General features: G+C 34.7%; 1 protein-coding gene across 19 annotated transcripts in view; it reads left to right on the top strand.

Annotated features, from left to right (window-relative positions):
- Positions 1 to 13206, top strand: part of DLG2 (discs large MAGUK scaffold protein 2) — a gene marked incomplete at its 3' end in the record, with an annotated part of 2081919 nt that overhangs the window by 1298247 nt on the left and 770466 nt on the right. For 2 of the 19 annotated variants that reach the window (XM_079105546.1, XM_079105561.1), the window contains exon 1: positions 3383 to 3887. The exons of 15 other annotated variants lie outside the window; for them this stretch is intronic. In XM_079105546.1, the coding sequence (XP_078961672.1) occupies positions 3579 to 3887 (309 nt within the window). In that variant the 5' untranslated portion in view covers positions 3383 to 3578. Of the gene's footprint in view, positions 1 to 3381; positions 3888 to 13206 lie in introns of those variants that run through there. 2 more of the 19 variants (XM_079105540.1, XM_079105542.1) reach the window with 2 other exon arrangements.

Raw genomic sequence — 13206 nt, 5'->3', positions numbered from 1 at the left:
TGTATCATTGGGCATATATCCGTCCACATTGAATTCCTGCTTGTTTTTGTCTCAGTTTAGAAATGATTTTAGAGTCTAAGATATTTTAAATATCCTTTGTTCTCTCATTTTGAAAGGTAAATGTGCTTATTTCTGGAGATTTCTAGGCCAAATTGATGTAGAAGACTACCAATTTGATAGCATTTATAAAATTTCAAGTTTTTTTTCACTTTTCAAATAAGGGAAAATTGTATCTAATGTGTCATAGCATTCTATGATTATTTAATATAGTAAGGGCTTTTGCTTTTCAGTCATCCTTTAGCAAGCACTTAGTTCTTCTTTTGTAATTAATATTTTCATTTCCCATATGCATAAAGTGCCTATAGGAAATTTTATCTGGAAAAATATTCTGCAGTGTTTTAATGCAGTACAACTTTTTGTGATTCATTTTTGCTACTTATTTTTATTAAGCAAATCAAGTTAGGATATTAGTTTTAAACTCTTGCTTTACAAAGTAGTTTTTTTATGGAGTCAGTAAGGTCAAAGAGAGTTCAATAAGATATATCTCGTCTAGGCATTGCCCTGTGTGCCATCTGCCCCTGTTAATCACAGTGATCAGAAGGATGTGTACTTGTGTACTGCTAATTCTTGTTTTACCAGAATTTCATGTCATCTCATGGTCATTACCATTGTCCAATTACAGTTGACCAAATTGGATTATTGTTAATTAGTGAGTCTGTTTCATAGTAAAGAGAACTGGTTGGACGTACTTATCTGTTTAAGTGGTCTGCCTTCAGACTTAGAAAGCCAAATGTCCTGTTTGTAAAGAAAAATCTTTCTTGTTGGGGGAGGAAAAGACAGAATATTGAAATTCCATGTATTAATAGTGAACTAATAATTTCAATGTGGTCTTTTAGTATGCTCAGTGAAAGTTTGTTATGCTCTTAAATATCTTTGGAGGAAAGTAACATTGATCATGCAACATAAGATATTTATCTACAAAGGAATTACAAGATGAAGTCATGAAAACAGAAGTCCTATGGCCCTTAAGATGGGAAGAAATACCTCATTCCGAGCAACCCATTCCTAATAGATTTAGGTCCCTGTGAAGAGTTATAATATCTTAGGTAAGCCGGGAAATTTTCTGTCCAGCTGCAAACTGCATACACCATTACAAAATTGTGATGTATGCATACTGACTGACTTCTATGCTGATGGATTCTCACACTTGAGAGGCAAATGGGTGAGAACAGGTCATGTGTTCCCTGAAAATGCCAATGGGCCTTTGAGCAATGATATCTGCCTGAAAAACTAGAGAAGTATCTATGGTTAGATAAGATTAGAGAGAGCCAAAGTTATCAGTTCCTGACATTCTCATTTGGGAGTGATAGCATTGCCATATAACGTCAAGTTCTAGTGTATAATCATGCATCATGGTGACACCAGACAAGTCTGAAGCTCTCTAGGGCTTTATCTGACCCAAAAGTTCTTTCAGGCGTTATCTCTTGATCCAGAATAAAGAAGGCAGAGAAACAGAGAGGGAGTAAGGATCTTCTGCATTCTTTCCACTGAGTACCATATGATCTATTTGCCTCAATTTTACTGTCTTTAGGGATCGATCTTGAACTCTTTGTATCCATTTCAGGAGGAAAAACCATTAATGCTGTTGTTATTTCTACCCAGTAATTCAAGTCATTGTATTTTTTTTTTTTCTGGAAAAATTCCTTAACAAGGTCACAGTCTCAAAACCAGCATTGAATTAACCTTAAACATATAGTTTGTTTCTGGAGCATTGCTATATTAAGCATTATTACAAAAAAGTGTTAATCATTTGCTTCATTCCTTTACTCTATCTTTCCATTTATACATCCATACAACCATCCATTCATCTATGCAAAAACAAACAAAAATGTACTTATTGCCTACTATGTGCTGGACAGGATGTTAGATACTCAAAGAGAAATGGTCAATAATATAGATCAGGGCTTACCCTTTAAGCTTAAGTATATGGTTCGCTGTTTTGCAACAGAGGTAATTGAATGCCTTCCGCTGCCAGGCACAGTACTTTTATCAGACTCACGTGTAGAAGCTGGAAAAGAGCTCTTTTGTGCAAATATGAGGAAAGAGAAGATTCTGCCCTTTCAGTATTTTAAAATCTAGCATGATTTATCCAGGGTATCCTGGTGTTGAAATGCAAAACCTGTTGTTGATTCTGGGCCCTGCAATAATCATTTTGCCAACTTGGGCAACAATGAAATCTTCACTGCCCCAATACCTGGTTAATTCACTGAGAGGGTGGATCCGATGCAATCAGATTGTCAATAGCTAAAATAATTATATCATGGATTCTATCATCTGTGTTTCTGTATGCCACATAGATGGCAACTGACTTTTCAATCAAACCAATATTATTTCTTTAGGAATGTGTGATAAGGATATTTTGGCAACAGATATGGAAAGTTTTAAACAGAATAAAAATTCTAAGTGTGGCCTTTCCCTTTGCTGAAAGCACCATGAATGGATTCAGCAAGCATGCTAAAATTTTTAAACAATCATGTTCTCTTTGGAAGGCAATTGATGTAAATTGGATGGATTTCACTCATTTTTCAGTGTAAGATTTTGAAAATTCTGTCTTTGGAAGCCAAAATACTGCATGGCTGGATTGGATATGTCGTTCTCTTTAAAATGCAGACTCTCTCTGTGATGAATGTATTTGTTGTGGTAAAGTATTTGAAAGGAAATCGTCAGAATAATTTGGGGTAAGGAAAAATACTGTTTTAAAATAAGCTAGTCCTTCAGTTTTGAACCTTGAAAATTGCCTCATTTTTAAAGAGAAAGAATTAATAATTGTTCATAGCATAAAGAATATATGTTGATATTATAATGTATAATCATGGTTTAAAACAAATTAAACTTCCAAATTTTTAAAAAGAACCTTGATAATTTTTCAAAATGAATTGATTATTTTAGAGATAATATTGATTCTCTTATTTAATTATCTCCTGATTTTGGTTTGTGTCTTGGCAAATATCTCTCCAGATAAATGATTCCTAAAAAGGTTGAAAATTCCTTTTACAGTGTAACTTTTCCATCAATTTAAATAGCTTATGCTATAGCATTTCAGCCTAGATGCATCTTTTCTGGAAACAGTACTGTTACTTGATAAGAAGTTCCTTTTCCTAAGGTTTGTATTTTGTGTGGGGATCAGGGAGGACAGAGGGAAAAAGCCAGAATGCCAAATTATGAGTATCTTTACTGTGGGGCTCCATCCAAAAAGGGTTTGTAACACAGTGTACACAGTCTTGTAGCCCAGCTGTGTGGAGCATTGATTGCTTCTGCCTAGAGCAGGGATACTGTCAAGTTGCTCTGTGAGTTGAGTCATCTATTGACAAAGAGCTACCAGCCCGCAGATAATGCTGTGCGGAGCAGCTCTCGCTGCTCCCTCTGCTCCCACGATGCACTGCTTATAGCAGCTGTCAAAGATACTGAGGGATTCACGCGGGGAAAAAGACTTTACTACTGCCTGGAAGAAAGGGGTGTGAGGGAGGAGACATTTCTGTACAGAGCTGACCAAAGGAAAGAGTAGGCATCAGTGCAGTATGAATGCATACCTCACCAAGCAACACAGCTGCAGCCGGGGGTCCGATGGCATGGATGCCGGCAGGAGCGCGCCCACACTAATCAGGGATGCCCACTGCGCTTGTGGCTGGCAGAGGAGCCCTCAGGGGCTCGGTTACAGTTCTCAGACTATGCCCTCCTCAGGACCTGGGGGCCCAGCTTCAAACAGGACCAAGCTGGTCACCTTGTGGGACAGTGTGCGGAAAAGCCCCCACAAGACGAGCACCAAGGGCAAAGGGACTTGTGGGGAGCATTGTGCCTGCCCACATGGTTGGTTCAGCCCGGCACAGGTGAGCCTTTTCCTTGTGACTTTCCCTTGAGAATGGTAAGAAAGTTGTGTAAAGTCAGGGTGGTTTGGAAACTTTGCCTAGTCCTCCTTGCTGACTGGATATGCCTGTTTGGAAAATGTTGGGCCAGGAAAAAAAAAAAAAAAAAAAAAAAAAAACGAAACTGTCATTTCCTCAGGGTTTCAGGGCTTATACCTCTGGGTGGTCTGTGGTAGTCCAGGGATGCTGTACTCAGTTTCTTTCAGTGACTCTTCCCCAAATTCAACTTCTCTAGTCCTCAGATGATCCTGCTATTCTGCATCAGAGACTTTTAGTTGCACTTTTACTTCTAATCATGGCTAACTTTTCTGTTTATCTCACTTTTAAAATTCTTATTGTCTTAAGGAAGAAAGAGAAAATGAATTTTAATCAAACACTTTCTGTCTCTTTAAAGATAAAAGAAAATTTTTTTCTTCTGGTCTGGAAAACAGTGATTTGAAGTATGATATTCTGATTCTACTATTGTAATACTGTATGCCTTTTCAGTTGTGGAGAACAAAATTTGTTTGCATTAAATAATTAGTTTACAAATGAAAGAAATAATTTGGAGCAAAATATAGGATACTTACACTTATAACAAAATAACAAAACATTCCAGAGAAGCAATAAGTTTATTTATATTAAAAACCGAAACTCTTTCTGATAATGCATTTCTGAAGCAGACGTGCATAATTTAATTCCTAACTAATTCTTATCCCCAAACTACTAGAATTTTATCAGAAATAAAATTGGCTTATTTTGTCCTTCTTCCACCCAAAGAAGAGAAAACAACTTCCTGCAAATGCTACAAAATATAAATAAAATGCACCTGTACTTACTTTTATAAATACTGAACAATGACTTTTAAAGTATGCATTGAAAAGAAAAGAACTGTGCTTGCAGAAAAAAAATCTCAATTTCAATATTGTTAGCATAACTGAGAAGTGGATATTGATCATGAGTAAAGTGTAATGATCTGAGAGGTGTAGAGGACATTTTAATTTTAATAATAGGTTTTAAAAAACACTTCCAAGAATGTCACATATCATTAACTCTTAATGATATAGTTACAAATACGTGATCATTATATGGCTTTGATGCATTGGCATGAAATTATAAGCTTTGCTTAGAGAGATAGAGTATCTCAGTATGTTGATTTATAAACTACTTCAGCTTGAAATGGAGCCTGACATTTAGGAATACAATTATTTTTTAAAGTTACCATGCATTTCAAACTGAATAAACAGTCTTGGCAATTGTGAAAAATCTATATACTCATTAACAAATGCATTCATTTAAAATTCTTTAACATATCTCTTTATCACTTATTTTAAATTCCAATGACTCACATAGGATAGGAAGACAAACTTATACGATAATATCTAGCTATTTTTGCACAATTTAGAGAAAGCAAACTTGCTTCTGTGTTGTAATTTTTTATCTGAGTTATAATATACTTTTCATAAATGGTAATTTCCCAGCCTGAAGTATCTAATACTGCATTACAATAAGATACTTTAAAAGTCTTGATTCATTTTTAAATTGAGGGAAACTTTTTTTTCCTTAGTTTTTAACAGTCTCCTACTTGCCTGAAATCACTAGTCATTTATGCTTTAAAAATTGAAATAAACTTAGTACTGGTAGAGATCCATGTCATTTAGTAGGCAGCCCAGATCTCACTTTTATTTTTGCATATTCATTTCTAGACATTTTCTCTTTTATGCACATGTACTTTATTATTGGCTGGGAAGAATAGTGACCCCTCATATTGGAGATATGAGCCAATATCTTTTAGAGTTTTCAATATTATGTTTTCCTTCATCTGAACCTTTCACCCTTAATCTCCTCAGATCTACAAAAGTGCTATGCTAGATTGATCAGTCTCTTTCTTACCTATGTTTGTACCCATTCAAATATTTTGTGTTGTGTAATTTTAATGTTTACACAGCAAATGTTCAAAAATGTTAACATGTATTCAAATATCTCTATAATACCTATTTTTAGGTATTTTGAGGTGTTACACATGTTAATATATATGCATACATTAACATTTGTTATATATATAAATACATATGTATATATAAATGCATATAATACACAAATGTAAATTAAAGTTTTCTATTATTCCTAGTGAAGGTGAAGATTCAAGCTATTTTTCCAAAGAATGCTTCATTCTCTTCATGGAAAGTATACTTCCACATAAAAGATATTTCTTTAACTTGTGGTAGGGAGCAAAAATACTAATATATATGTAATATGTTATATATACATATGTATTCATTCACATATACTTCTATGGAATGTACCTAATATTTTAATTATACTAAAATGTCTAAGTACTACATGCCTATCTATACTATCACAAATCAAGAATGTGTGACTATGTGTATGTGTCCATAAATATTAAATATGCTTTGAGAATTTTGTAATACTATTTTTACCCCTTAATTTCACATATATTCTGTGCAATATTGTGAAACCAAGGATAGGAGCTAGTAGTACTAAACATTAAAATTCTCAATAAACCAGAAAGAAGTATTGCACAGGTTTTAGAATATCCCAGAGATGCACATGTGGTACAGAGTGTGCCTGAGGGAGGTTAAGTGACTGGGAGCTGGGATCTTGCCCTTGGAGATATTTGCTGTAATATGTAGAAATCAGCAATGTGATTTCCAACTGGTGTAATAGAGGGCCATGGTAATAATCTGAGTTCCTCCCAAGGCTCTTTGCCAAGCTGCTGTTATTTGGGGTGCTGTGTACTAATAGTATTCTGTCTTTATGTTGTTTCTCAGCAGGTCTGAAAAATAGTTTCTCTGATAATTTTTCATTTCATTTGGATCTATAGAACTAATATAAGCATAATAATAGGTAAGGAAATGAAAATGGTAGCATCCAGAGTGAGTTCTATAATGCACATCTAGGATATTAATATTGGCCTTAGGAAGAATTGTGCCTAGTGTTGCTTACATGGCATTTTTTCTCAGTGAAGACTTAACCTTGAGAAGCCAGATACACCAATGAAGACTTGGAGATCAGAGTTCTATGCATTTGTTCTTCATTCATTCATCAATTTATTTTTCACTTGCCTATTATTCAGCTATCATATACTTAGTGCCTACTAAGTACCCTCTGTCATGCAATGTGGATATAATAGTCAACAAAGTAGAGATTTTCCCTACCACTATGGAGTTAACACCCTGCAATGATATATAACATTTAGCAAATATATCATGATTTATGTACAATTATTTCTTCATAAGTCACATCTTGGAAGTGAAACAAAGTCGAGGGAGTGCTGCAGATACCACAGTAATGTATATTTAGGATACAGAGGGACCACAGAGAAGTAAAAGGCAAGATACTTTTCAGAAAAGATATTTCATCTTTATGCCTGTTTTTTGTTTTGTAAAGTGGGATAAAAATAGTGCCTATCTCATAGGTTTATGGTAGGGAATTATTAACACAATGCATGTAAAACAATTAAGCACAGCATTTTCATACAGTAGAGACACAATATTTTTGGAATGAATGAATGAATAACAGTCCACAATAATAAGTGTTGACTATTGTTAACCTATTCCTTATTTCATTATTCCTGACTGACTGCAAAGAGAAGAGAGATGAATTAGTGAGGTCTTCATAGTGGTGATGATAGTTGGACTAAATTGGATTGAATCTTAGAAAAATTTTTTCGAATGCTTATTAAATGGATAAAAAGAGGCAAACATTTTAGTAGAAATATAAACAGAAAAAAAAGCATATAATATCCCAGTGCCTGTGCAGAACTGTCCATAGTTCTACTGCCCAGAATATTGGATCCTGGAGGACAGGCTAATCAAGACAGGACCCTGGAGGACTTCATGGGGACTGATCACACACAGCCTCATGGGCCTTGACAAGGACTCCACTGAGTCTGTAGTACAGAGCCACTGCAGGATTTGAATGCCTGCTCTGTCACCCCCTATGTGTTAGGTTTCATGATCAATGAACGCTTCTGGTCCTTAGTTTCTTTAAAATATTGCTTTCTTAGATGAACCCCCAAATCTCTTGCAGTATTAATAATACTCTGTCAGCTGATACCCATTAATTAATGCAAAGCGCTTTGGAGAGGATTTATGTTAGTGCCAGACAATCCTAACTTTGAACTTAGCAACTGTGTGTGACTTCATTTGTTTGTACTTCTTCTAAGCCTCAGTTTTCTCTTTTAACATTTGGGATAAGAAAGTTATGTTTCAGGGAAATGTAGTAAGAATTGAAAATACTTTATATATAAGGACCCCAGAATGGCACATAGAACATATTTTTCAAGCAAAAATGATATTTGTTATTATCAGTGATGTCCAAAATGTGGTTTTATTTTATTTTTTTTTACCTGAAGAACTTACTATCCAGGAAATTAGTTACCAGTCTTGTGTTCTTTCATTAGAAATTCTAGTTTGCTCATTGATTTTTTTTTTTTATGTCTTCCTTATAATGATGAAGGTTAAGCTAGGCAACTGTCCAGAAACTTCTGGCATAGTACCACATAATGCTGATCCTGGATTGACTCTTTGTCCTTCAGGGTTCTCCGAGATTTACAACTATGCATTTGTGCATGCACGCGCTCACACACACACAGGTACACACACACACACACATTATCACATAAAATCAGATTTTATTGATGACGTAGGATTCCCATAAGGGATGTTGAAAGATTTTCCAGTAACAACCTGTGAGAACAATTGCATGTGAAGTATTTAGCCAAGCTCTGTAAATCTCCCATTTTCTTACAATTAACATTTTCTTACAACTCCAGAAAGAGCAGTTTGCAGGAACCTGAGTGTAGAGGATTTTTAGTCCAAAAAGTAGGGTTACCCTAGGCTGAAATCTCAGGCTCAGCTTTTGCCCAGCCAAGAAAAATCTGACATTTTTAACTCTATGCTTGCTTCTTCAACTGATTCCTTCCAGAAAGCCTGTGCCTAAACAAGGAAGAATGACATTTTAGTTTCTGGAAAACACTAGTTACCCTGGGTAAGGGTAATGAAAGTTCTAGAAAGAATTAAATTTCTAAGCGTTCCTGTGGTGGATCTGAAACCAGTCAACTAACACTGCTGGCACCCATATTATTGTATGCTGACACCAGCAGAGCATTTGCTCTAGGGTAGAACAAGGAGATGCAAAGCATGGAAAAAAGAAGAACAATGTGGCTGACTGTTTACTGAATACTCAGGATGTCTACAACATCTGAGGCACTCTGTTAGGAGATTTATGTTAGTCATTTCTTTGAATTCTCCCAATAACGCTAACAGATATGGAAACTGAAGCTAAGAGTAACTTGTTCATGATCTCAGAACTGAAAAGGGAAGAACTAGTTTCAAATGTAGGAGTATATGATTTCTTTATTATTTCCACCACATCATACAAAAGGGCTGTTTTAAGGTACCCCACAAGTAGAATATGTGCATGCACACACACACACTCAAAGACCTCTATAATTTTCTAATTTAACAGGAATTTCCAAAAGGAATTGAAGTATTTTGCATGGTTGAGAGGAATGTCACCCCATTGCAGAAACCTAGATTTCCCCATTCTGCATCATTTTCTAGTCTCAGGAATCCTGAGGGAGTTGAGCCCTTGAAGATCCCTTCCCTCCCTCATCAAGGTTAAGAACCATACTGATTTGGAGCGGTTGGTTAATTCTCATTAACACCAATGTCACAATAAATACTTGCTTTTAGACTGCATAGTCTGTGAAATTTGCAGATGTGTTTATTTTGCAACATTTATGGTAAAAAATTGGGATAAACAGAATAAATACAAATGAACATGCAGTACAGTGAGACACTTTCTTTAATCCAAGTGCACTGTCTCACATTGACTAGTGTTTCTGAATCTAATGAATGTTTCATCTACTGATGTATCTATCATGCCAATAGCCAAATATCTCTCCAATGCAATGTTGCCATTGTCAATTTTCCTCTGTTTTAGTAATATTGTTTGATATAATAAATGTAGCCTCATCTTGTCTTTACTCCTCTATTCTCTACTTTGTTCCATTCTTTTAATTTCCCAAAGGCATCTAGATGTCTTATAATTGTGTCAGAACTGGATGATAACTTAGTGGTCATTTAGTACATATTCTATAGGAAAACCTGAAGTCTTCAAAGTTAAGAAGCTTGCGTAGGATTATTCTAATTGTGGAAAATTGGTTTCTGACTTTGAAACCAATTGCAGACTTGAGTTCTTTGCATTCTTCCAAATTGCCCTCCCTTTCTTAGCCCTTATGTGATCATCTTCATGAAGAGCGATTACTGACAAAATTATTAAGCATTCAAGTTTTGGGCTATTATGCAAAAAGTTACATAAACCTAATTTTTACACAGAATTCAGACCAACTTTGTCCTCAAAGGCAGGAGACAGGAGAGCTACTAGAAAGCATTTTAGGAAGGCAGGGAGGTACTTAAATGTTTATGATTGGAAAGGGATACCATCATTTAGGAGCAGGGGCCAGGTATGCTACATGTACTGTAAACTGCAGAACAGTCCTCCATAGCAAAGAATTACTCTAGGCACATAATGCAACTTTTAACATCACACTGGACATTCATGAAGACTGAATCTCAAAAGTTAACAATTAGCTGAACCTAAAATCAAATTTGGGTTTTCCAAACAAATAAACAATGTGGATTTTTTGTTTTCAAAGGCTGAATAATCATCAAATTTTCTAGAAATCTAACTCCTGTGTAAATCAAGGAACCACTATAATATGCTCTGCTGGGAATCTTATCAGGAGTTGTTTCCCATATTGGAACATCCCATTCTTACAGTGCTGCTCTGCTGGTATTTGTGTCACTGATATGACTCCTGAACCTCTCCATGATCTCATCAGCAAAGATGTAATTAAGCAGTGTTGAGACTCCTTTTAATAGATCTAGAACCAAATTTGGGTTTTTTTCCTTTGCTTTTGAGGTTTTTTGTTTTGTTTTGTTTTGTTTTAAAGTTTATTAACTGACAAATAATAAACATATATTTGTGGTGTATATATGATGTTTCAATACCTGTATATATGTTGTGAAAAGATCAAATGTTGTGACATGATCAAATCGAGCTAATAACATATTCATCATCTTAAGGAATTGTCATTTCTTTGTAGTGAGAACATTTAAAATGCCCTCTTGCAGGGTACAGTGGCACACACCTGTAATCCCAGTGACTCAGGAGGTTGGCTGAGGCAGGAAGATCCCGAGTTCAAACATCCTCAGCAAGTTAGCAAGGCCCTAAGAAACTCAGTGAGACACCCTGTCTCTAATAAAATATATATAAATAAGGGTTGGGGATATGGTTCAGTGGTTAAGTGCCTCTGGGTTCAATCCCTGGTACCAAACAAGAAAAACAATGCATCCTTTTAGTTAATTTGAAATATACAATATGTTTTTATCTATAGTCAACTGTTGATTGGGAGGGAGAGATGTGATCAAAAGATCTAGAACCAAATATTTTAAATTGGTAGAAAACATGAAATGTAGTTATCTCACCAAATTTTATTAATAAAAGAATTTTTAAAAAGTTTATAGCACAATAGAAATATATTTTGTGAAAATTACTTGACATTATTTTAGAGGTTTGTTTTCATTAATACTCTAATATTATCCCAGAGGTTGTCCACACTCAACTTCTCTATAAACCCCTGAGGTTACTAGGTTCATATTATGTCTATCATTCTCATATTATACCAAAGGATTTAATTTTGAAGTATTAGATATCAAATTTATACACTTACATGATAGGAAATCCCAAACAAGGATCTATAGATGATAGGTAGATACATAGATGATTCCTAGTCAGCTATCTAGATAACTCCCCCAATGTCATGTCTCAATTTATTTTATTTTATTTTATATTATATTTTATACCAGGGTTTGAACCCAGGGGTGCTTAACCACTGAGTCACATCCCTAGTCCTTTCTATTTTTTTTTTACTTTGAGACAGTCTTCCAAAGTTGCTTAAGGCCACACTAAGTTGCTGAGGCTGGCTTTGAACTTGTGATCCCTCAGCCTTCCCGGTGTTTGGGATTACAGGAAAACACCATCGCACCCAGTTATTTACTTTTTATTTATTTTAATAGATACATAAAATGATAAAATTTGTATATATTTGTGAAATACCATGTGATATTTCACTGTCTGTATGTTTAATGTTTAAATCAGGGTGAATTTATATATCTCCTCAAACACATGCTTTATATAAAACAAGGAATTATCTTGACATTAAACTTCTAAATAAGGTCCAATTTATTTGCAAGAATATGGCACCCCTTCCTACTTTTTCTATATCAATTATTCTGTAGTTTTCCTTGTTAAATTTTCTATATTTCACTCGTTAATTTTTTAATCTCTTAAAAAACACATTATTTTCATATAATGTAGTTTCTTTTTGTTTCTTTTCACTTCACTTAAGGCACTATATAGGTATTGCCAGATGTATTATCTGTGAATGTCATTTTAGATGGAGAAAGGGAGTATTAAAAATATGTACTATAAAATGGGAAATTTTGATCTGTTAGAACTGAACATTTGTTCAGATATTTGGCATTGTTGTATACTGTTGTGTGTGTGTCTTTAGCTTGCCTTTCATCTAGACTAGGAGTCAGCAAACTGTAGCCTGCAGACCAGTTCCAATCTGCTGTCTGAGCACAACCTACCTGTGTTTAATTTATCCTTGTTTCCCCAGTGTCCAGCACATACCAGTAGGTCAATAAAGTATTCTTGATTTTCAAATGAATATTAATGCCAGTCTTGTATAAAAAGACATTTAATCGGTTTTGAATTTGATTTTCATTATTACTAATTATACAGATAGGGAGTGACATCTTCTATTCCTATGGTAATTCTCTTAAATAACAAGCATATTGTTAAGAGATTTGTTGTTTTGTTTTTTAATTAGTTTAGCTTTTAATTTGATTCAGATCCTTATTCTATTCTGTGGTACTATTAAAATATTGGAATCACGGTTTGGAAATTAGTTTCTACATTCAAGTGGGTCATGCTGTTTCAATGATGAGAGGTACAGTTCTGTACCTAAGAGGCAATCAGACAAAAAAAATCTTAGAGTTTCATTGTCTAATTTAGGAGTCACTTATTCTCCAGAAGATTGAAATAATGTCATGAAATATGATTTTATAATTAGTTTCTGTATACTGTATTGTAAATGGCATTTTTCTACACCATTTTCATGGTGAAATAAATGTTTTCAGAGTATAAAAGTTAATGTCACTGCATTAAAAATCCATGTGGAACACATTTGCACTTTATTTTTGATAAG

This window comes from Sciurus vulgaris (genome assembly GCF_902686455.1).
Source record: "Sciurus vulgaris genome assembly, chromosome: 11".
NCBI lineage: Eukaryota > Metazoa > Chordata > Mammalia > Rodentia > Sciuridae > Sciurus > Sciurus vulgaris.
This window is presented reverse-complemented; position numbering and strand designations above follow the sequence as displayed.